Source organism: Pelobates fuscus, chromosome 2 (assembly GCF_036172605.1).
Source record: "Pelobates fuscus isolate aPelFus1 chromosome 2, aPelFus1.pri, whole genome shotgun sequence".
In the NCBI taxonomy this organism is placed as follows: domain Eukaryota; kingdom Metazoa; phylum Chordata; class Amphibia; order Anura; family Pelobatidae; genus Pelobates; species Pelobates fuscus.
This window is the reverse complement of record NC_086318.1, coordinates 372217714-372243064: the sequence shown is the minus strand read 5'-3', so window position 1 is coordinate 372243064 and position 25351 is coordinate 372217714. Positions and strand designations below refer to the sequence as shown.

The following is a 25351-nucleotide window of genomic DNA, read 5'->3' as shown; positions in this document are numbered from 1 at the left end:
CCACTGTAAAGGTGGGAAAGAGCTTTGGAAGTAAGATTCTAAATTTAATTAAACTGGTGGCAGGTACCATTAACCAAAGCAGTGATATGGGGAACATCAGTAATTTCTGAAAATCTGTATGCAACTTCAAATAAAAAGGAGTGTGGACAAGGGACTTTTGGGCGCTTAAGTCTAACTAAGGAAGCTTACTATTGTATTTTCTACATACTAGAGGCAGAGGCAGAGATCGAATAAAGTCGCAGGAGTTCAGATAAAATCAGTTATTCTAAAGTTCATGCCAATTCATTGCTTTTTATTATGTATTTTATTGGATATAAAAGTAAAGTCAAAAAAAGACTTCCATCACCTTAAAATATTGTATAAATGACTTAATCTAATGTTCTTTTATAGCTCAAATCCTTTCATGTCATGCATTTTGCATAAGTATTTCTATTTCACAGTGCGAAAGGAATATTTACTATTATGATAATAAACTAATGTTGTGTCTGGCATAAAAAGATCATAATCTTAGGTTTTTTTTTGTCCCTCTAACAATGGTGGAAATACGTTGAGAATGCAACTCTGTCACAGTAAACAAAAACCATAATAGATAATCACTCAACTCACACAGTAAATCCAAACACATATATAAATAAACTCCCAGAGTGAGCATCCCATTTACATTTTTACTTTAATGACAATTTCATTCCCCTTCATCTTAGAGACGCTTTCTTTGACACAAAAGAAATAGCAGGCACTATTGTATATAAATATAACGACTGTCTTTCGTTCGTCTTGTTCTTACTTAACATGCTGAGCTAGGGAAGCAAACACGTCTTTGGTTTTATATGCCTGGTAATTGAGACAGCCCAAGGAGGGATATTTCCGATGTGACTTAAGAAAGATCGTACATATTTCACCATTTCAGCATTGCCAATGTGTTTAATTAAAGATTATATCAAATTAAAGATGACAGGATACCTTTAGGGGGAATATTTTTCATTCTCCACATTCGCAATGACAGACAGAAAGAACAGATTTTAGGAACAGCTTGTAGTTTGGCACCTAAGACTTATAATTACATAATTAGGAACAGTACACTTCTCTTGAAACACTCCAACGCCATCTTTCTGTATCTATGCATGACTTAAACTGAGTCAGTTCATCAGCGGACCTGTCAGGTACCTCATTGGTATTCAGAGCATCGGAATTAGCCAGCCTAAGTGTTGCTTTGGTGACACTGCCGACACAAGTGATAACAAACGGAGCTTTTAGTTTTTTCTCCTCCACAAATTTAAACAATGATGTGACTATTTCTTCTCCGGGGCCCAACCGTAGGGCGTAAACCGAAAGATGACTTGGTCCTTCCTGCATAAATAAAAGAAAAAGAAAGAGAGAGAGAGAGAGATAATTGTATTGTAGATTGTATCAATGCATGCTTGATAGTCAAATTTACCATCTGCACATCATCACAGCTAATTAGTTTCTACCGCATTGCTATATATATATGCAGGAGCTAAACTGCCCTGTGACAAGCCTATATATACAAAACGGTTTCACAATTTCTTCATTTAGCAAGAAGCTCATGGATAATGTGTTACGTCTCAACAGTATAAGCCTGTCAATCATTTTAATGGTAACGGCTAGCCAATATTAAACGAGAATGGTGGATTTAAGGGATCATTAGTAAGACACAAAAATCACTGAGATTATGTGCGATCTCTTGGGATCCATTCCTTGTATTCCCAACGCATGTGTGTTATTGTTAAAGGGTGTGGGGTTATCAATTTTAGATGGAGTAAATAATTTGAATTGCAAGCAACACGTCCTGAGAGACATATGAAAGAAATGCAATGGCTTTACGAATGTGTCCATTTACTATGTACAGAATGTAAAACAGTTCATGATTTGGCTGCCTAGTTTATACGTTAATTGTGTGCAGTAAAATGACGGCCAATTGGAGGGTAGCGAATGATTCGATCGATGTACGGATAAAGTGCATAATGTAACTTTTTAAACATTCCATGATAAGAATCTAAAAGGACTTCTTGAATAGTTGGTTACAATGGAGGCAGAGGCACATTAAAAGAAGAATTATTATATATACTTTTTTTTTTAATCATTTCCATCAATGCCTTTAAAAAGTATTTTATCTTTCTATCATTTCTGACGGACGCACGTTCTAGACGTATTCTGATTAATGGGAGGAGTTCTAACGATGAAAATTTGCAGTGTAAGCAAATTAGAAAATTGCATTTAAACCTTGTATTCTAATACATAGTCCCAGGTGATTAATGCACACTGAGTTATTTTATTGTTTTGATCAGATTTCGAACGTAATTTTCAACATTATATAAACGGAAAAGTTTAGAAAGAATTGTTTAGTTCCAGAACACATTGTATCGGTCTAGAACACCAGTCCAGAACAACTGGACAAATAGTAATGCCCTTGATGACGCATGACATTGCCAATTGGATGTCATGCACAAATTAATTGTTCTTCATACTAGCCATTTGTTTCCATATAGTACCATACATTTCTTTTCAACACCAAACAAAAATAAAAAATCTAGAAAGGAGAAATTTTGATCTCAAATGAGGAAAGTTCTGACAGTGCCAAAACATCAAGGGTATATGTAATTTCACTAGTAATCATTATTTACAACCTCAAGTCACAGTGAAACTACTACTTCTCATTTGGCAACAAGGTCCCTTTTAACACTTTGGAGCGTATTCACTAAACTGTGAGTTTTGCGAGTTATGTTGCAGCAGAGTTTACTGGGCTACCTTGGCCATACATTTGTCAGCTGACTGTGAATAATCCACTTTAGGAGTCATTAACAAGCTAAGCAGATCAGAAGGTAGCTGCAAGAGAATGAAATTGATCTAGTGGTGGAATCACAGGACCCAGTCAATGAATGAGCTATCTTTATATAACTACTTGGTCGTATGTAGACACCATTATTTAAACACAGTACTTTCAAATAAAATTAACAACGAACAAAACAATTATCCAAAGTGTAATGTAAAAGTACATTTATAATATTTGTTCTCAGGTATGCTGTATTTTGGTCTCTGTAGGTCTAGCCTGAGCCTGGCTAGGTGTTGTTGGAATTGCAGTCTACAGCAGCAAGATCAGACAATCCCTGGCAGTACAAATGAACTCTTCCCATTCCCTACCCTTCATAAACTGACTTTGTATAACGATCACTGCTCTGCCTAGGAGCTGGAATGACAAAGGCCGCCAATCTTTATTGGGCAGCATATAATGTATATTTAAAAAAAAAAAAAAGAAAGAAACAATCAAGTCTAATTACCGGTAGTTATTTTTTTGTGGATGCATTGAAAATAAATGATAATTCCTCTCCTTAATTTCTTGGTACTATATCACATTTATTATGTAGTTTTTTTTTTTGTTCTGTCTCTTTGAGTGACGGTGGTACTCATTGCCTCATTAATAGATTGCAGTGTTGTAGGTGTGTATTGTGGCTTGGTGGTGTGCAGTACATTGTATTAGGGCATGCATCAAGAGAAAATACCCATCTAAATACTAAACTCTACCTTTTTAAAAAATCATATTTTACAATGAATCATATATTCAGAATGAAGATGCATGTTATATCTCAAAGGACAATAGATGTGTGTGAGTACAGCCCCGAAGATCTTTTTTTTTTTTTTTTTTTTCATTCAGAGGTTTTATTAAGGTCATGCAATAGTTAGAGGTGGGTGTGATCACACAGATGTCCGAGTACAGTGACATGAAGTTCAGTATGGTATACAATGCAATAACAGGTTGAGAGCGTACTGTGCATACATAGTAAATTACATGTCTAACATCGGTTGCTAAGAGAGGTTTTTTTCAGTTGATAAGATATTTATGAGGTTATGTTACTCAGTGGGGTCAAGTTGTGGTTCGCAGCCCTCGCGAGCAGCGGGGTTGGTCTTTCAATGAGGTTTCGGTGAGGCCTAGCGTTCAGGGGCAAGCGGGGGGGGGGGGTGGGCTTGTGGCAGCCTCCACTCTGGTCATCCACTCTCTCATTGTCGGGGCCATGGTACGTTTCCAGTTTTTCGGAATGAGGCTTCGGGCCGCGTTTAGTAGGTGCGGTATCACTGATTTTTTTAATTTGTTCATGGGGATTGGGGTCAGTTGGAAGAGGTAGGTTTCAGGTGTGAGTTGTAGGTTCGCTTCCGTTACGGTCTCCAGGGTTGTGTGGATTTCTTTCCAGAAGGGTTTGATGAGTGGGCAGGTCCACCAAATATGAAAGAGTGTTCCCAATTCTCTCCCGCATCTCCAGCATTCCGGTTCGCGGGTGGCTTTCATAACCGATAGTTTTTCTGGTGTGTTGTACCAGTGTGAGAGCATTTTATTTCCTGCTTCCTGGAACTTCGTGGCTATGGAGGCCTTATGTATAAGTGTAAACACAGTGGTCCATTGTTCCCCGGTGAGTTTGTGTCCTAGGTCTTTTTCCCAGTATCTAATGAAGTATGGGAGAGGTGCATCGTTGGTGGGTGTGATTTGTAGGCGGTAGAGGAAGGAGATTGCGTGCGGTGGGGACAGGGGCTTTGAGCAAATTGCCTCAAAGGTAGAGAGTGTCCGTGATGCTGAGTCCAGACCAGGTATGTTCTTCAGGAATCTCGTCAATTGGTGGTGTCTGAAGCGAAGTGGCTAGTTATGTGGGTTGTTCGGAACCAGGTCTCCCAGAGGCGTGATCGTGCCTTGTTTGTATATGTCATTTATCCTACAAGGGTACGGCAGTCCCAGTGTCGTGGTATAGCGAGGATCCTCCGCTGGAGGGAATCTTGGGTTGTGTCATATGGGGCACAGAGGCGAGAGCTTTGGGGCTAGGTCTTTGTGCGGCGCTATGCGTCTCAAGACTTTCATTGTGACACGTAGGGTTGGGTGTTGTTTTGGTAGTTCGCCGGTCATGGCCTTCGGTAGCCAAGGGAGGAGAGATAGAGGTATTTGTGAGAAACTTGCTTCTATCGGAATCCAGAGTGGAGGTGGACGGCCCATCGATATTTAGCCAGGTCTGGTAGTCCTAGTCCCCCGTGCTGCTTGGGTTTTGTGAGGGTGGCGAAGTTCAGTCTTGCTCTTTTGCGATACCAGACATAGTCTGTCATTATCTGTCTGGTTTGCGTGAAAAAGGTTTTGGGGATGTGTATTGGTAGGGTTTGTAGGAGATATAGAAGACGTGGGAGTATGTTCATTTTAAGTACGCTGATCCTCCCTAACCATGTGATGTGAGGGAGTTGCCAGGAGTTTAGATCCTTTTTTATCCGGTCGAGGAGGGGCGGGAAGTTAATGCGGAAGGTGTCTGAGAGGTACACCGATAGCCAAGTCCCCAGGTATTTGATTGCCTCAGAGCAGCAGTGGAGGGGGAAGTCTTTTTGCAGTGTGGTTACCAATGCTTGGGGGCATCCTACATTAAGGATTTCCGATTACGTGAAGTTTATTTTTAGATTAGTGGGCATGGCTGGGTGGATAGCCTGGTAGCCTATGTGAGATATATTGACGATCTCCTCTTCATATGGAAAGGCCCTGTGTCCTCAACACATGAGTTCATATCCTTCCTTAACACCAACAACGAGGGCATCACTCTAACAGCTAATATTAGCACCTCAACAGTGACATATCTTGACCTAGACATATATATTAAAAATAATGAAATACATACTAAAACCCATTTCAAGGATGTTCATGTTAATAACTATATAAAGACCAATAGCTGCCACAATAAAGTTTGGCTCGATAACATACCTAAGAGCCAAATGTTAAGACTCAGAAGGAACTGCTCTGAGACCCCGATTTTTAACAAACAGGCATATGAGCTAAAGAGAAGATTTATACAAAAAGGTTATAAGGATATTAAAGTAGAAGAGACTATTAAGGAGACTTTGGTTTTAAATAGGAAAGAATTGGTGCACAAAAAGAAGAAAGACGCTAAACAAAGTTTTACACTACCTATTGTAATGGATTTTAACAATAAAAACAAACAACTTAGATATATTTTAAATAAACACTGGCACCTTTTAAAAGAAGATGAGGTAATAGGTAATATTATACCCGACAAACCAAAAATAATTTTTAGAGGTGCCCCCAGTCTAAAGATGCACATTACAAAAAATTATAAAAAAAACAGACACAAAGAAAACAGATAACTTTATGACAACAAAAAAAGGCTTTTTTAAATGCAATTGTTGTATAGCATGCAAGAAAACTAAATTAACATCTAAAGTAACTACCGATTTTAGATCCAGTAACACCGGAAAAATATTAAAAACATTATTACCTGCAATAGCAAAAATTTAATTTACTTGTTAGAATGCCCATGCGGGCTTCAATATATCGGTAGAACTATCAGACCTCTTAAAGTTAGAATAGCAGAGCATTGCCGAAACATAGAAAAGGGCTTTGCCAACCACGCTGTTTCTTCTCACTTTTACATGCATAATAATAACCCTAAACTGCTTACTTTCACGGGCATTGCAATTGTCAATAAACACTGGAGAGGCGACGATATCATTAAACAGATTGGAAAGACAGAGATGAAATGTGTATACTATTTAGATACCCTGCACCCTAAAGGATTAAATATTGATTTTGATTTATATAACTTTTTATAACTTCTACAAATTTACTAAATATATTTTTACCTTTTTACCATAAGCCTCTTACTATATATATTAATCCCTCCCCCTTTTTTTAATTACTCCCCTTTTATCCATATTATTATCATGATCATTGCTATACAGGGAGTGCAGAATTATTAGGCAAGTTGTATTTTTGAGGATTAATTTTATTATTGAACAACAACCATGTTCTCAATGAACCCAAAAAACTCATTAATATCAAAGCTGAATATTTTTGGAAGTAGTTTTTAGTTTGTTTTTAGTTATAGCTATTTTAGGGGGATATCTGTGTGTGCAGGTGACTATTACTGTGCATAATTATTAGGCAACTTAACAAAAAACAAATATATACCCATTTCAATTATTTATTTTTACCAGTGAAACCAATATAACATCTCAACATTCACAAATATACATTTCTGACATTCAAAAACATAACAAAAACAAATCAGTGACCAATATAGCCACCTTTCTTTGCAAGGACACTCAAAAGCCTGCCATCCATGGATTCTGTCAGTGTTTTGATCTGTTCACCATCAACATTGCGTGCAGCAGCAGCCACAGCCTCCCAGACACTGTTCAGAGAGGTGTACTGTTTTCCCTCCTTGTAAATCTCACATTTGATGATGGACCACAGGTTCTCAATGGGGTTCAGATCAGGTGAACAAGGAGGCCATGTCATTAGATTTTCTTCTTTTATACCCTTTCTTGCCAGCCACGCTGTGGAGTACTTGGACGCGTGTGATGGAGCATTGTCCTGCATGAAAATCATGTTTTTCTTGAAGGATGCAGACTTCTTCCTGTACCACTGCTTGAAGAAGGTGTCTTCCAGAAACTGGGAGTTGAGCTTGACTCCATCCTCAACCCGAAAAGGCCCCACAAGCTCATCTTTGATGATACCAGCCCAAACCAGTACTCCACCTCCACCTTGCTGGCATCTGAGTCGGATTGGAGCTCTCTGCCCTTTACCAATCCATCCATCTGGCCCATCAAGACTCACTCTCATTTCATCAGTCCATAAAACCTTAGAAAAATCAGTCTTGAGATATTTCTTGGCCCAGTCTTGACGTTTCAGCTTGTGTGTCTTGTTCAATGGTGGTCGTCTTTCAGCCTTTCTTACCTTGGCCATGTCTCTGAGTATTGCACACCTTGTGCTTTTGGGCACTCCAGTGATGTTGCAGCTCTGAAATATGGCCAAACTGGTGGCAAGTGGCATCTTGGCAGCTGCACGCTTGACTTTTCTCAGTTCATGGGCAGTTATTTTGCGCCTTGGTTTCTCCACACGCTTCTTGCGACCCTGTTGACTATTTTGAATGAAACGCTTGATTGTTCGATGATCACGCTTCAGAAGCTTTGCAATTTTAAGAGTGCTGCAACCCTCTGCAAGATATCTCACTATTTTTGACTTTTCTGAGCCTGTCAAGTCCTTCTTTTGACCCATTTTGCCAAAGGAAAGGAGGTTGCCTAATAATTATGCACACCTGATATAGGGTGTTGATGTCATTAGACCACACCCCTTCTCATTACAGAGATGCACATCACATAATATGCTTAATTGGTAGTAGGCTTTCGAGCCTATACAGCTTGGAGTAAGACAACATGCATAAAGAGGATGATGTGGTCAAAATACTCATTTGCCTAATAATTCTGCACACAGTGTATTCATATATTAATTTTTATATTCATTTTTATATTCTTTTTATACCCTTAGGGTTAAACCTCCCCTCTCCTTTGTGTAATATGTCTCCTCCTCTCTTACCACAATATACCCACCATATCTATTTGCACTGTATATCTGCTGCTAGTTTGTCCCCCTGTTTTATGGATATCAGACATAATGATGTATCTTATTGTATATATTCCTATCTCATTTATAGCCCATACATATGGCTTCATATACCAATAGACATTCTAGATATGTGTTATGATTATTGTGTATCTGTTACTCTCCCCAGATCATGTTTGTATATGATGTTTTATATCATCCCCATGTTATACCAACACAAAGATTAGCTTATTTATACTTATTTCGCCCTTTTGTATTATCTCCCTATGTTTTTATGTGGGAGATATAGGTTTTTTTACATTTGGAACACAACGCACGCCATTTTTTGATGCGTGCGGTCCAAACAGAAGACATGTGACCGCAAAGACTCTGAACATGCTGCATCACTTCCGGTTATGACGCGTGCGGTCCACAATGATACGCAAATCGAGGCCAGCACTCACTGATCGCCTCCTCTTCTGCCACATCACTTCCGGTACGCATCACGAAACCGGAAGAAAGACTCACCAGGTAGCGTTCTGCAATCAACTCACCCATACATATACAGGACATTGAGGAACCACCCCACACTTTTGATAAAGCCTCTGGAGAGGCGAAACGCGTCAAGTGGGACCCCCTTCTTTTGGACATTTGTACCTATATATATATATGCTATATTTTATAATAAATAGTCTATTTTAATACATTTAGACTTTTATCTTTTATTATTTTACACTTTTTTATGTCCTGCTAACTACCTGGTGCCATCATATCCTTAGGTGGGGATAGTACCACCCATGCTGTGAAAACTAGAGCAGGTCCTTGCTCTACAAATTGTAAGTACATTACTTTATCCTATTACCCTGATTTTATAGTACTTACTACACCATCAGAGCGTTTTTCTCTTTTATCCCCATTGCACATTTGGAGGACCAATACCATCTTTACCATCCTGTATCCTTAGACGGGGATTATACCGTCCACGCTGAAAAAAGTAGAGCTCTTATATAGCTCTACCGTATGTGAGTGTTTTTCTTACAGTTACCTAGCACCAATATTTGCACTGTTATATACTGTATTGCACTATTATTTTTTTCTGTTTTATTATTTTGAGGTATTTTGCCAACTATTCCTCGCAGAGGTGTATGTACGTATAATATTTGTAGTATACGCCATATTTTATATCTTCTTATTTTTAGATTCGACAGCGTGCCGTAAATGTCGAATTGATGCAGTAGATCTCTGAGGGAAGATGCTTTGCTGTCTCCCCAGCTGCCTCTGATCCCAGTGATGTCGAGTTGGGTTCGAATGGCGTTAAGGAACGGTTCCAGGCTGATGACGAAGAGCAGAGGCGATAGTGGGCATCCCTGTCTTGTGCCGTTTCTAATCTCAAATGGGTCAGAGAGGAAGAGAGGATTCCGTTTACTTGTACTCGGGCAGCTGGGTTGGTGTATAGGGCCGATATCCATGCCAGCATGTGTGGTCCCATCCCGAGGTGTTCAAGTGTGGTCATCAGGAAGGACCAGTCCACCCTGTCAAACGCCTTTTCCGCGTCTGTTGAAACCAGCAGGGTGGGCGATGAATCCCTCCTTGCTGCGTGTATGAGATTGAGTGCCTTGATGGTGTTGTCTCTGGCTTCTCGTCCCTCAACAAATCCCACCTGGTCAGGGTGGATGAGTTCCGGCAATAAGGGTTGGATGCGCAGGGCCAGGATCTTGGCAAATAGCTTAAGATCAGCGTTTAGCAGGGATATCGGACGGTAGCTAGTGCAGGAGGATGGGTCCTTTCCTTCTTTCGGTAATACCACAACATGGGCTAGGAGCGTGTTGGGGTCCAGGAAGCTTCCGTTTTGGATGGAGTTATATAGGGTTAGCATATGGGGAGTGAGGACATCCGCGAACATCTTATAGTATTTCGCCGTGTATCCATCTGGTCCTGGGCTCTTTCCTTGTTTAGCCAGTTTTATGGCTAAGCATATTTCTTCTCTCGTGATGTCTTCCTCCAGTGTGGATATGGCTTGAGGCGTAAGCTTGGAAGTCAAGTTCTGCGCGATATATATACTTTCTGGCATGCTGTGAAGGTCTCCTCTGCAGTGTTCGCGCGTGAGTTGTTCGGATGTATGCAGTACAGGGAGGAGTAGTATTGTCGGAAACCTTCGGCTATGGCTTTTGGTGTGAGCAGGGGTTTCCCCGCCGCGGAGATCTTTTGAGCCCCGAAGATCAACTACAGTGTTATAAACTTAAATGATACCCAAATCTAATTAACATAAAAACCCAAGTCTTCTTTCTCTGACTCGGTGTAAGGGCTGACATTGTTTCATATCTACAGTTTGTCTAAAGTTTAGAGTACAGTATAGCCATAGGCATGCGCAGCCTATTGCATTAGGGTGTGCACCTTAAAGCACAAGCACACGCCGCGTATATATATATATGTATGTATGTATAAATATATATATATATATATATATATATATTCATACATACACACACACATACACTGCTGTGTGTGTGTGTGCTGTGTGAGGGTGCTGTTAGTATGATGTGTGTGTGAGGGTGCTGGTAGTGTGCTATGTGGGTGAGGGTGTTTGTGTGTGTGTGCGCTTGTGAGGGTGCTGTTAATGTACTGTGTGTGAGGGTGCTGTTTGTGTGTGAGGGTACTGGTAGTGTGCTGTGTGTGTGTTTGTTAGGGTCCTGTTAGTGTGCTGTGTGTGGGTGTTGTTTGTGTTTGTGAGGGTACTGTTAGTGTGCTGTGTGTGTGCTGTGTGTGTGTGTTTTTGTGCGGTGTGTGAGGGTGCTTACCTTATGTAGGGAGGGGGGACCGTGCTGCTGCCTTCCCTGGTGGTCCAGTGAAGGTGGGGGCAGATTACTTAATATCCCCCCCCCTTTGTTACCTTATGTAGGGAGGGAGGATCCTTTCTGCGTTCATAATATGAGAATCTCTCCCTCCTAGTGCCAGCCCTCTGCCCAAAGAAATTTAATGAATCTGTACTAAACAGTGACGAGGTTGTCTCAACCATATTTTACATATTTTACACTAGACAATGGCCCTCTTAAGCGGTTGGTATTAGGTATAGGGCCATAACTTCCGTAAAAAAATATTTGGAGAACCCATATAGTAGGAGAATCCAAGTCAGCAAATCTCAATTTAGCCGATCAAATGCCTTCTCTGCGTCTGGGGTTAAAAAGAGGCTTTGAGGTGGCACAATGTATGCAATGTTTAACTCACCTATGTATGTAATTATATTTACTGCAATAAAAGCTTTAATAACTAAAAAGAGGCTTTGACCTTGTGTGGATTGGAGGTGGTGGAGAACACTGGGCATCCTTCTGGTGATATCAGACCCTTGTCTCGATTTTATGAAACCTTAGCAAACAGGCCTGGGTGATCTAAATGTTTATATGTACCTGCATTATTTGTATATCATGTTTATGCGGTTTAGCATGCACCACAGCACACTGCTTGATGATTTACCCACACCAGATGCCATCCCCACAGGCTCAGAGGAGCCTAGGTCTGAGAGTTTATCAGACTAGCTGAGTAAAGTATGGTCCTATGTGAAGTCCCACTCTTGCCTGGAACTCCCGTTTATATTAAAAACTACTTTAAAAATTAGGTGCAAAATTAACATTTCTGCTTTGGCGATAACTAGGTGTTTACTGGGATAGTCTATACTTTTTTTCTTCTAACACATAATAAGCTAACCAAAATGCATGGCAAAGTGTCCATAGAGGGGTCTGGGAAGAAAATGTTTCCACAAATTTAGGCTGTATCTGAGTACACCTTTGTATAGAATTTCTCATGGAGTCAGTTCTCTGGGAGAGTCTTCATGCACTCACCCAATCATGGAACATACACATCAGAAATTCACATATATACTTGCTTGTCATTTGACACCTTCTTCATTTACTATATTGGTGATGTCACATGTGTACCTTAAGTATGTTTCTCAGTTAATAGTGCAAACAACTAAAATACCTGGTTAGTAAAATAATTTGTCTGCTTTTTAGACGATTTATCTTTTCTTTTTAAATGACTGACTGCCCTTTTAACCGTCCACAATTTACATCTTGAAAAATATAGTACGTCCAAAAATATGTCTTCAAGCCATCATATTTATAATCCAGTCGAAAAAGATTAAAACTCTATCCATAAAAAGAAAGAGAAAAAAAAACCTGCAAAAAATGTATCAAAAAAGACAACTGGGGCCGAGCAGGCTGCATATAACAGATAACCCTAATATCTCACATGAAATGGCAACCAGGGAAATGACTATGTTAGCACATAATTAGATATGCGATAAGAGTCCACAGAAATCTATAAGAACAGTTAGAAAAATGTTATGTAGATAAGATAAGCACCTTCAGTATTATGTTGCTCAAATGCAATGTTAATGGTGGTTTCTGCTCATCCAATTCCTGCTTGTGAGCCACCCCACCGAGCAACAGGACTAAGTATTGAATCATATTCGTCCTACTGTGACTTCATTTTCTGTAAACTTCATCTCTCGCAATGCTGCTACTTTTGCATCTCTCCACAATCCTGTTTGACTCTTCAATTGCTAACCTGGGTCTTGAAAGGTAATCTTCATACAGGCTGCTCTTAATTTATGGGAGATTAATTGGCCTAACCTATAAGCTAACTTGATGCTCTGTATTAAAAAAAATGTTTTAAAAAAAAAATACATTATGGCTTTTCTGTAATGCCCTCTACGGATTTCTATTAAATGTATATGTTTATGTGATTTTTTTTTTTACATTACTTTAGGACCGAGGTGGGTTTGAAAAATGATGCAATGCAACTATGAGTGCCACACACATCACGAAGACAAGGCGGATAGAGAAGGAGGAATGAGGCTACCTAGACGCCTGTTACCAGCGTACCGATATGACATCTCCTTTCCTCCTCCTAATACTGATCCTCCTCTTTCGCTCTCCCTTCAAGTTTGTGGTACCAACATCAGTCCATCCTTGCAAGCGCGCTGTCTTGGCGTCATACTTGACTCTGGTCTCACCTTTGAGCCTCACATCCAGCATGTTGCCAAATCCTGTAGATTCCATCTTAAAAACATAGCTGTCAGGGTGGCGGTCCGGTGTCCGGAACCCAGACACAGTGTCCAGGCGGCAGGACCCAGTATGCCTGATGTTCAGAGTAGGAGTCACAGTGTGGAGGTGGATTAGCAGGGTCTGGTGCAGGGTAACCGCACGCCCCCTGGTGTTGAGCACCAGCGTTTGTGCAGCCACATACCAAGACCCTGAATCAGCGTAAGCGGATACCAGGAAGTAGGAGCATGGAAATTAGCAGACCTCCCAGGAGCTGAATAGGGAGGCTCTGCAGCAAGATTGTATCCAGTACTAGAAACAAGGCAAGACTAGAGATAGGCACCAAACATGAAAACAAGACAGAACTAATAGAACCCAGAACCACAGAAGGATAGTAAGCTATACCCAGAACATATACACAAGACATGAGGAAAACAAACATAACATGGGCATGACTAGACAGGACTGTACATGGACTGGGATACAAACTAAAACAAGACAAGATAACATAGGCAAAACAAGAGGAGAAATAACTAAGTACTACATATGGAAATTATGGGGGTTTAGTCACACTATATGATCATACATTGCATAAGCCTGCCAACAACGCCAATGTACCCCATACCTGGCAGGTCCTACACTGCCTAATGTATGCTAAAACAACCAAAAGACATATATAGCACTTACCTGCAAGAAAGGGCAGAAGCCTTGAGGAGCTGCCTGCAGGAACACTAAAACAGAGTGAAAGATGGAAAACAAACGGGTGTGGCAACATAAAACAAACATTTAAATGAAACCTGGAGACTGGGAATCCCAGGGATGGATTACAGGAATGAACCCAGAAATCCCAGCATAAAGAAAACCAGACATAGAATAGAAAAATAAAAACCAAGAAAAACTAAACAAGAATTGTAACAAGAGTACTGGATACTAGAAGCCAAGGCCAGACATCTCCACAGAACAGAGCAGGACGTTACAATAGCCCGCATCCGCCCCTTTCTTGCACCAGATACTACCAAGGAGCTTGTCCATGCTCTAGTAATTTCCCGCATGGATTATTGTAACCCTCTCCTGATTGGTCTTCCCAATAGCCGCACTGCACCCCTACAGTCCGTAATGAACGCTGCTGCTAGATTGATTTTCCTCTCTAGTCGTTTCTCTCACACCTCACCCCTTGCCAGTCCTTACATTGGCTTCCTGTATGCTATAGGAGTCAATTCAAGGTACTAACTCACACCTATAAAGCACTGAACAACTCTAGCGCCTCTTATATCTCCTCACAGATCCATAGGTATGTCCCTTCTTGGTCTCTCCGCTCTGCCCGTGACCACCTCCTGTCCGTTGTCCGCACCCGTACGGCCAACTCGTGCTTGCAGGACTTCTCGCGGGCGGCTCCCTTCCTATGGAATAGCCTGCCTACCGCCATCAGACTCTCCCCTAGTTTTGCATCTTTTAAGAAGTGCCTTAAAACCCATCTCTTTAGAAAAGGTTATGGCCTCCAAGACTAACCCCTACCTCACATACCTGTCTCTTGCCCTCTCCTAAAGGGCAGCCCACCTTATTTGATTGCAAATTCCTGTCCTAATGTGTTTTACACCCTACCTCCTGTAGAATGTAAGCTCGATTGAGCAGGATCCTCTTCAACCTAGTGTTCCTGTAAGTTTATTTGTAATTGTCTTATTTATAGTTAAATCCCCTCTCATAATATTGTTAAGCGCTACGGAATCTGTTGGCGCTATATAAATGGAAATAATAATAATAATAATAATAATTTAACAGGCAATTACATAATGCCTATTAATAGCGTGATTTCCTGTCTGATACTGGTTCTCCTGATAAAACAGGCTTAGCATATTCATTTCATTTTTGTTTTGTTTATCTATCCCTTATGCGTATTATACGTCTGTCCAATGACCCAGAGGGCTGGCAAATAAGTAGGGATACTGTTAGCTTGTTTAAGTTTGTTGGCCAGGGCTAGTGCAGGGAACTGCTCTTCTGGGACAATACATTTTAGCCCTTTACTTATGTAGGTCAATTCAGTGTTCTATATTCTTTACCCCTTTCAGAGACCATCAGATTTGAGCATTACCCCCACATGGTGATTTGTGGGTATTACATACGTGTACTTGATTTTGGGCAACGTATCTAATACACTGCAGCACATTTAGTTGTTTGCTGCAGTTTTCCTGTGTTTTTGACTTATTTTGGTTACACAGGTGTCTTATACCCGTCTCAGTTACTATTTAATGTGATCAGTACTCCCTAGTGGTAATGTGTGGGTAGCTCTCTAGTACATTATATTTGGGCAGCACATTTGCTTATTTGCTGCAGCTCAGAGATGACTAGGACCCCTAGTGACTAAAATGCGGCATTACACATAGGAATAAGCACATTCTAAATATAACTTTGTTTGTTTGTTTGTTTGTGTTTTTATAACATCAGAATAAGGTATTTGTTATTTCATATTTTTTTTATATGTCAGGGATGACCCGATCAAATACCAAATCATTTGTTTTATTTTCATCCCATTTTCTTTTGTGTATATATACATATACATGTACAAATCTTACTATCTCCCAATTTTATTTGTCCTGTTGTTTTTGTTTTTTTATACTTTTGCAGTGGCCTGTTATGGTGGCTATTATAGCCGTTTTAAACTAATTTAAAAAAAGTTATCATTTATTATTTGCATATTTCCACTTTTTTACTTTTATTGTAGATTCTCTTATGTTGAAGGACTTAAATGCCTTGGTTGAGTGAACAACCGAACTGGACTCTTTTATTATTTTGTTTTATTGTCATGCTACTAATAGGCATTGTGTAATTCACCGATAATGATTACATGAGGACAGTATGTAATTGTAATAATTTATAGATTGTAAAGGCTGTTAGTAGCAAGAAAAATAGTGTATAATGTTATGCGGTAATGTTTATTTGCCTCGTCATGCTGAAAAACTATAATGTTCGAGAAATGGGAGATTTTCTGTGTGAGGGGAGGGGATGCTATTTTTTTTATTATTATTACTACTTTTTTTTCTTTTGAAATTTTGCATTTTGCGCCCAGAGCATCCATCTATGCGCCCACTTCCATACTACGCCACTGCCTTTTTCCTATTTAATTTTTATTTGTTTATTCGCGCACCTGTTTGTCAGGAAGTGTCAGGTTCCAAGTTATTTAAGTCCCTAATGGATGGGTAGCAAATTAAATAGTACTATCTAATTAATCCTAAACTAACACTGCTGGTAACTTTCCCTTTAAAGAGAAGCTCAATATGAATAATTTGTCCAGATTGGGAAGGTTTGCTTTATTTATGATAATTACAAAGCTTTTGCTGCATTTAAAAATGTATGTTTATTTCAGTTCAGAGCTTGCATTCTGTCTTATGTCATACATTAAAGGAACACTATACATTTTGGAATGTAATTTAAATTACATTTTAGTTCTATAAATTGTAATTAGTAAGTCACCTAAAATTTATCTGAACAGCTCCACCCATAACCACACCCCCACTCACACCGGTAAAATTACAAAATGACAGTTACAAAAGTTACAGTATGTATGTGTGTAAAAAAAAGCAACAGATTAACAAATTGTGACAGATTTACTAAAAAGCACCAAAATTGGTTCAAAATTAGACGCAAAAGTGTCTGAGACACAGATAAATCTCCCCCACAGACTCAGATTCCAAAGCCTTATTTGCCACCAATTATAACCAGAGTGTTTTAGAAATGTCATGAGTAGAGATGTCGCCAACATTACATTTTCCGTTCGTGGATGGCGAACGTGAATTTCTGCAAATGTTCTCGAACGGGCGAACCAGGCGAACCGGGCGAACCGCCATAGACTTAGGCAGGCAAATTTTAAAACCCACAGGGACTCTTTCTGGCCACAATAGTGATGGAAAAGTTGTTTCAAGGGGACTAACACCTGGACTGTGGCATGCCGGAGGGGGATCCATGGCAAAACTCCCATGGAAAATTACATAGTTGATGCAGAGTCTGGTTTTAATCCATAAAGGGCATAAATCACCTAACATTTCTAAATTGTTTGGAATAACGTGCTTTAAAACATCAGGTATGATGTTGTATCGATCAGGTAGTGTAAGGGTTACACCCGCTTCACAGTGACAGACCAAACTCCCCGTTTAACGCACCGCAAACAACCACAAACAGTCCATTTGCACAACCGCAAACTCCCCATTTGCACAAGGTTGGATACCAAGCTAGCCATGTCCAGTTCCTTGACCTCACTGATGTCATTGAAGGTCTCTTCCTCCACCCAGCCACGTACAACACCAAGGGTCCCCGAAAGGTGACAACAAGCCCCCTGGGACGCCTGCTGTGTTTGGTCTTCCACCTCCTCAAAGCCACCTTCCTCCTCTGACTCCTGTTCTTCAGACTCCTCTCTCTGCATTGCCTCTCTCTGCGTTATTATAAGGTGTGTTAAGTAGTACTATTCCTATCAGTTGAATCCCTGTTACTTCCCCTATCAGGGGACGTGTATATGGCATCGATTTTAGGAACCGGGAGATGGAAAAAGATGCTTGGTCGGTCCTCCTACTTCAAATTTGGGGCACTGCGCGTGCAATCTAATGTGCCACAAGATAGGAGTGGTGTGTTAAGTAGTACTATTCTTATCAGTTTAATCCCTGTTACGGCCCCCTCATCAGGCCTTTTTTAGTCGAATGTATCGCCCACTGTCAGTCCCTTCGGGATCCATCCCTCATTCATCTTAATAAAGGTGAGGTAATCTAGACTTTTTTGACCTAGGCGACTTCTCTTCTCAGTGACAATACCTCCTGCTGCACTGAAGGTCCTTTCTGACAGGACACTTGAAGCGGGGCAGGCCAGAAGTTCTATCGCAAATTGGGATAGCTCAGGCCACAGGTCAAGCATGCACACCCAGTAGTCAAGGGGTTCATCGCAGTTAAGGCGAGGTAGTCTGCTACCTGTCGGTTGAGTCGTTCTCTGAGGGTGGACCCCGAAGGGCTGTGGCGATGCGTAGGACTTAAAAAGCTCTGCATGTCCTCCATCAACAACACGTCTGTAAAGCGTCCTGTCCTTGCCGGCGTGGTCGTGGGAGGAGGAGGATTACTTTCACCTCTTCCCCTGTTAGATTCCCGTTGTGCTGTGACATCACCCTTATACGCTGTGTAAAGCATACTTTTTAATTTATTTTGGAACTGCTGCATCCTTTCCGACTTGCGGTAATTTGGTAACATTTCAGGCACTTTCTGCTTATACCAGGGGTCTAGTAGCGTGGACACCCAGTACAGGTCGTTCTCCTTCAGCCTTTTTATACGAGGGTCCCTCAACAGGCACGACAGTATGAAAGATCCCATTTGCACAAGGTTGGATGCCGAGCTACTCATGTCCCGTTCCTCGTCCTCAGTGATCTCACTGAAGGTATGTTCTTCCCCCCAGTCACGTGCAACACCACGGGTACCAGATAGGTGACAACGAGCACCCTGGGATGCCTGTTGTGGTTGGTCTTCCTCCTCCTCCTCAAAGCCACATTCCTCCTCTGACTCCTCTTCCTCACAATCCTCTTCCAGCGTTGCCGCAAGTCCAGCAAGCGATGCTGATAAGGCTGTTTCTGGTGGTGATGGTGACCACAACTCTTCCTCTTCCTCTTCACGCTCATCTATGGGCTGATCCAGCACTCTTCACAGGGCACGCTCCAGGAAGAAAACATATGGTATGATGTCGCTGATGGTGCCTTCGGTGCGACTGACTAGGTTTGTCACCTCCTCAAAAGGACGCATGAGCCTACAGGCATTGCGCATGAGCATCCAGTAACATGGCAAAAAAATTCCCAGCTCCGCAGAGGCTGTCCTAGCACCCGGGTCATACAAATAGTCGTTAACGGCTTTTTCTTGTTGGAGCAGGCGGTCGAACATTAGGAGTGTTGAATTCCAACGTGTCGGGCTGTCGCAAATCAACCGCCTCACTGGCATGTTGTTTTGCCGCTGGATATCTGAAAAGTGCGCCAGGGCCGTGTAGGAACGCCTGAAATGGCCACACACCTTCCTGGCCTGCTTCAGGACGTCCTGTAAGCCTGGGTACTTATGCACAAAGCGTTGTACGATCAGATAACACACATGCCAAAATACGGCACATGTGTCAACTTGCCCAAATTCAATGCCGCCAACACATTTCTTCCGTTGTCACAAACCACTTTGCCAATCTCCAGTTGGTGCGGAGTCAGCCACTGATCCACCTGTGCGTTCAGGGCGGACAGGAGTGCTGGTCTGGTGTGACTTTCTGCTTTCAGGCAAGTCAACCCCAAGACGGCGCGACACGGCCGTATCCGGGATGTGGAATAGTACCTGGGGAGCTGGGGGGGTGCCGTTGATGTGGAGCAAGACGCAGCAGCAGAAGAGGACTCAGCCGAGGAGGTTATGGAAGAGGATGGAGTAGGAGGAGTAGAGGAGGTGGCAGCAGGCCTGCCTGCAAGTCGTGGCGGTGTCACCAACTCCTCTGCAGAGCCACTCATTCCATGCTTGGCAGCTGTCAGCAGGTTTACCCAATGCACAGTGTAGCTGATATACCTGCCCTGACCATGCTTTGCAGACCAGGTATCAGTGGTCAGATGGACCCTTGCCCCAACACTGTGTGCCAGACATGTCATTACTTCCTTTTGCACAATCAAGTACAGGTTGCGGATTGCCTTTTGTGCAAAGAAATTTCGTCCGGGTATCTTCCACTGCGGTGTCCCAATAGCTAAAAAATTTTGGAACGCCTCAAACTCCACCAGCTTGTATGGTAAAAGCTGGTGGGCTAAGAGTTCAGACAAGCCAGCTGTCAGATGCCGGGCAAGGGGGTGACTTTGTTACATTGGCTTCTTACGCTCAAACATGTCCTTGACAGACACCTGACTGTGGGCAGATGAGCAGGAACTGATCAAGGCGAGAGATGGAGTGGCGGATGGTTGAGAGGGGGCAAGGAGGACAGCAGTGGTTGACGTGGTTAAAGATGCTGGACCACGAGGAGGGTGGCGGCTTTGAGTTTGTGTGCTGCTTGTACTCATGTGTTGATCCCATAGGCGTTTGTGATGTGCGATCATGTGCCTTCGCAAAGCAGTTGTACCTAGGTGGGTGTTGGACTTCCCACGACTCAGTTTCTTTTGGCACAGGTTGCAAATGGCATCACTGTTGTCAGAGGCAGACACACAAAAAAATGCCACATTGCTGAGCTCTGCAATGACAGCATTCTGGTGGTGGCAACAGCATGCGTTGATTAGCGTGCTGTCTGGCTGACCCCGGGTGCCGATGCATGCTGTCTGACTGTGCCACTAACTCCTTGCGACGACCTCCCCCTGCTTCCAACTCGTCTCCTCCTCCTCTCTGTCTCCCCATCTGAACTTTCCCCCTGTTCTTCTTCTCTTCTAGTGGGCACCCACGTGACATCCACGGACGCATCGTCATCATCAACCGCTTCACTTGTATCTGACAACTCAGCAAAGGAAGCAGCAGCGGGTACAACATCATCATCATCACACCATACGTCCATGTGTGTAATGCTGCCTGACTGAGACATATCCCTGTTATCTACATCGTCTGGCAATAATGGTTGCGCATCACTCATCTCTTCCAACTGATGTGTAAATAACTCCTCTGACAGATCAAGTGAAGCAGCTGTGGTGCTAGTGTTGGTGGTGGCGGCAGGCGGGCGAGTGGTAACTTGAGAGGTGCCCAAAGCTAAGCTGGAGGAGGATGGTGCGTCAAGGTTCCGAGCGGAAGCTGTAGAAAATTGGGTGTCCTGTGTTAGCCAGTCAACTATGTCCTCAGAACTTTTCGAGTTCAGAGTACGTGGCCTCTGAACACTGGGCATTATTCTAGGGCCAAGGGAATCACAGCACCACGACCACTATGGCCCCTGCGGGGTGGCCTGCCTCTGCCTGTCATTTTTTTTTTGATTAGTGGTACTATTCGTGCAAGCTACTGTGACAACAGATATGAGTGGCACTGTGCACTGGCAGAAGTTGGCAGAGTAGACGCTGTAGGCCTGACACACACGCTTGCAGACAACTAACTGCTATTCAATCTTTTTTTTTTTGTGTACACTACTGTTACACCAGATATGAGTTGCACTGGTGTGACACTGTGCCCTGGCAGGCCCTGAAACGCACACGTGTGAAGAAAACTGACTGCTATTATATTACAGTCAAGAAAGTTTTTAGTTATTTTTAAATGCAAGCTATTGTGACACCAGATATGAGTGGTGGCACTGGGCAAGTGGGCACAGTATACGCTGTGAGCCTGACACACACGCTGGCAGGCAGGCAACTGCAATTAGATTACACAGGGAAAAAAAAAGCAGACTGATGTCCCAGCCCTAAAAAGGGCTTTTTGGGGTGCTGTCCTTACAGCAGAGATCAGATGAGTCGTTCAGGACTGTAGTGGACACTGAATACACTAGCCTAGCTATCGATTTCCCTATTAAATCAGCAGCAGCTACACTGTCCCTCCTCTCACTAAGAATGCAGCTTCCAAATGAATCTAAAATGGATGCTGTCCAGGAGGTGCGAGGGTCTGGGAGGGAGGGTCTGCTGCTGATTGGCTGGAATGTGTCTGCTGACTGTGAGGTACAGGGTCAAGGTTTACTCAATGATAACGAATAAGGGGCGGACCGAACATCGCATATGTTCGCCCGCCGTGGCGAACGCGAACAAGCTATGTTCGCCAGGAACTATTCGCCAGCAAACTATTCGGGACATCTCTAGTCATGAGCCCAGTCTTGTCTTACCCTGCAGGGACATCACGCCTACCCATCATAATCTGGTAGCCTGTTCAGCCAAAGTACTGCAATCCACCAGTTGGCCAACCTTAAGGGGACACTATAGTCACCAGAACAACTACAGCTTATTGTATTTGTTCTTTTGAGTAGAATAATTCCCTTCAGGCTTTTTGCAGTAAACACTGTCTTTTCAAAGAATATGCAGTGTTTACATTACAGCCTAGTGATAACTCCACTGGCCACTTCTCATATGACTGCAAGAGGTGCTTCCTGTGGCAGTGCTGCACACTATGCAGCACTGACATTCAGTGTCTCCACCCTCTGTATGGAGACACTGTACTTTCCTCATAGAAATGTATTGATTCAATGCATGTCTATAAGGAGATGCTGATTGACCAGGGCTGTGTTTGGCTTGTGCTGGTACTGCCCTTGATCTGCCTCCTTGACAGTCTCAGCCAATCCAATGTAAAAGCATTGTGATCGGCTCAGAAACTCACTTCTGATGATGTCAGCAAAGCAAGCAGATCAAAGACAGAACCAGCAGTTGAAAACTTAAATAAAAGTAAAAGGAGTGAGGGGGGAGGAGGGCTAGATGGTGGTTTTAACACCATAGGGTCAGGAATACGTTTGTGTTCCTGACCCTACAGTGTTCCTTTAAATCAATACCTGACTTCATCAATGCTATTGTGGATGAATACAGCAATGCCCCATAATTTTTAAGAAAAGCCTTCCCAGAAAAGTGAAGTCTATAACAGCAGATAAGGAAGTAGAAGCCCAATATAAATGTCCATGATTTTGAAATCAGTTGACCACGTAATGTATTTGTTAATTTTCTTGTAACCTTCAATTGTTCTGCAGTCCCCCATTGACATTGTAGCCAACGTGAACACTTGGGAAGATTTCATCAACAACTGTTACATGCAGAGTGCACTTTGTGCACCTTGAATTTCACCAAATAACATCCCAGCTGGCAAATAATCCCCGCTGTTTTCAGGCTAAACACTTGACCTTTAGACTGTTGCAAGTAATGGGAGTTGTAGTTCAAAATTAAATTGTGGCAGAGTTTTTCAGGCACTTTCCTAATATAATGCAGAGTCATTTATTTGCCTACAAACAGAGGACATTTTTCATTTGGTACAACTAGCAACATGTTCCACAATGGGCAATAAAATTCATCAAAGGCATCGCCTCATTTACAAACTACTTAACCATTCCACGTACAAGTGCCATTTGTTTCAAAATGTTTAAATAAATAGATGACTGCTGTCTCCTGCATCTCCCACTATGCCCTTTATTACAATTCATTGTGTCCCAACCAAACAGTTGGCAATCTATAACTAAATTAGATACAGTGAATATGTTTTTAATGGGATTTGTTCTAATTGGAAGCTCTGGAACTATAGCCTTTTGTGACATTTGGTGTTCTACAGAAAAACCTCATAAGGAAACCTTAATTGGTTTTCCCTGACAACATACACAAGCAGCATGAATAGACCATCCTCTTCACTTTTCAATGCTATCTTAATATAAAGTGAGAATCTAAAGGGGCAAGATATTAAATGTTTATATTTATAAATATATATATATATTTAACGTGAGTTTACGGGCGGTGTGTAGTACGTAACAATTACGTTAAATAAAATAAACTTAAAGTATTCAGAAGTTTATTTCCTTTTAAACATTCGTTGTGTTCTTGAATTAAGCATTTGGTTGTATTCACTAATCATTTTGTTGAGTTGAAGTTTATGTATTTTTTTTTCATTTGTATTTTATTGGGTTTTGTACACACATTATACATTTTTCCATTGTATGGGTTATTGAATAGGTTATAACAAGATCATGTTGCATTTCGTTGGGTTACAAACATGGCAATAATCACAGTATTAGTGAAATATTTACAATAGCCTTGCGAGGTGCCAAATTGCATGTTCTACTTTTAAACTTTTATACGGGGACCCATGCTTAGTGAGGTTGCGTAAGTTTAGCATTCTCTACTGACTCATTCTATGCATGTGAAGTCAGGTTGTTAGGGCTTATGCATGGGGTAGTAGGTTAGGCGTACGAAAAAACTTCCAAAAACTATATACACATATAAACACATGAATTACAGTGTTATAATAACTAAGTGTTGCAAGAACTAAGTGTTGCGTTTCTCGGTTCGCTTGTTGTGCCCATTGGCTAGCAAGCCTAGCTTTTTGAGGAAAGTCTCTGGGTCTTCCCCTGAAGTCAAGGTGAGTGCGTCGGTGCCCTGTTGCACCACCAGTGAACCGTCTGTGCCCCATCGGTATCGGACGGAGTGCTCTCTCAGTCTCTTTGTGACCGGTACCAGTTGTCTCCTTGCAGCAAGCACAGCAAAAGGGAGGTCACTGTACATGGCTACCTCGCTTCCCTCAAATTTCACCGACCCCAGTGGTCTAGATCCGGCCATGATGGCGGCTTTTGCCGCTATGTCTCTGGTGGTAGCTATCATGTCTCTGGGGTCACCTGCGGGTGCTGTTGGCGATTTGCGCATCCGGAAGGTGGATAGTATCAGTGGGGTGTCTGAGTTACACCTGAGGCCCATGGAGGAGGTAAGTCTCCGGACAAAGGGCAGTAGGTCTTCTCCGCCTACTGTTTCAGGGATGCCCCTGAGGCGTATGTTACGGCGGCGGTGTCTGGTCTCAAGTGTCACCACCGTTCCTTGTAAGCGCCTGCTCAGTAAGTCCTTCCACTTGCTGCTTGGTGTCTTGGAGTTGGATATCTCTGGATTTTTCTCTGGTCTTCACCTCCTGGACTCTCTGCTGCAAGACCCCTATTTCAGCTTGGGTCTCCTTCAGATCGGCCTTCCAGACCTGTCTTAGGTCTGTCAGCAGCTTTCTGATGTCCCCTTTTGTGGATGGGGAGTCATCCTCCTCCGAGTCAGACCTGTGAGTGGGGCCTGGGAGTGAGGCTTGGGAGTCTCTCTCTTCCTGGGAGTCAATAGACGTCTCCAACTCACTCTGCGGTTCCGGCGCCATTTGGCGGGCCGCGCCTGTGTAGGCCTCTGGAATGCCAGCCTAATGTCGGGTGCCGCGGGTCGCTCCGTGTAGGTTTGTTTTTTATGTTTGCTCCCCATGTTGTCAGTTGTCGGGTGGCAGGTAAGCTGTGTGGTTTTGGAGCGGATTTCTCTGCTTTAGGTCTTTGAATCTGTGGGGGTGAAGCGGAGCTCCACAGATGTGCG

General features: G+C 42.4%; 1 protein-coding gene across 1 annotated transcript in view; it reads right to left on the bottom strand.

Annotated features, from left to right (window-relative positions):
- Positions 1-25351, bottom strand: part of LOC134585919 (bifunctional protein GlmU-like) — a 70266-nt gene that overhangs the window by 2050 nt on the left and 42865 nt on the right. The window contains exon 3 of the mRNA XM_063441401.1: positions 1165-1347. Coding sequence (XP_063297471.1) covers positions 1165-1347 — 183 coding nt within the window. The remainder of the gene's footprint in view (positions 1-1164; positions 1348-25351) is intronic.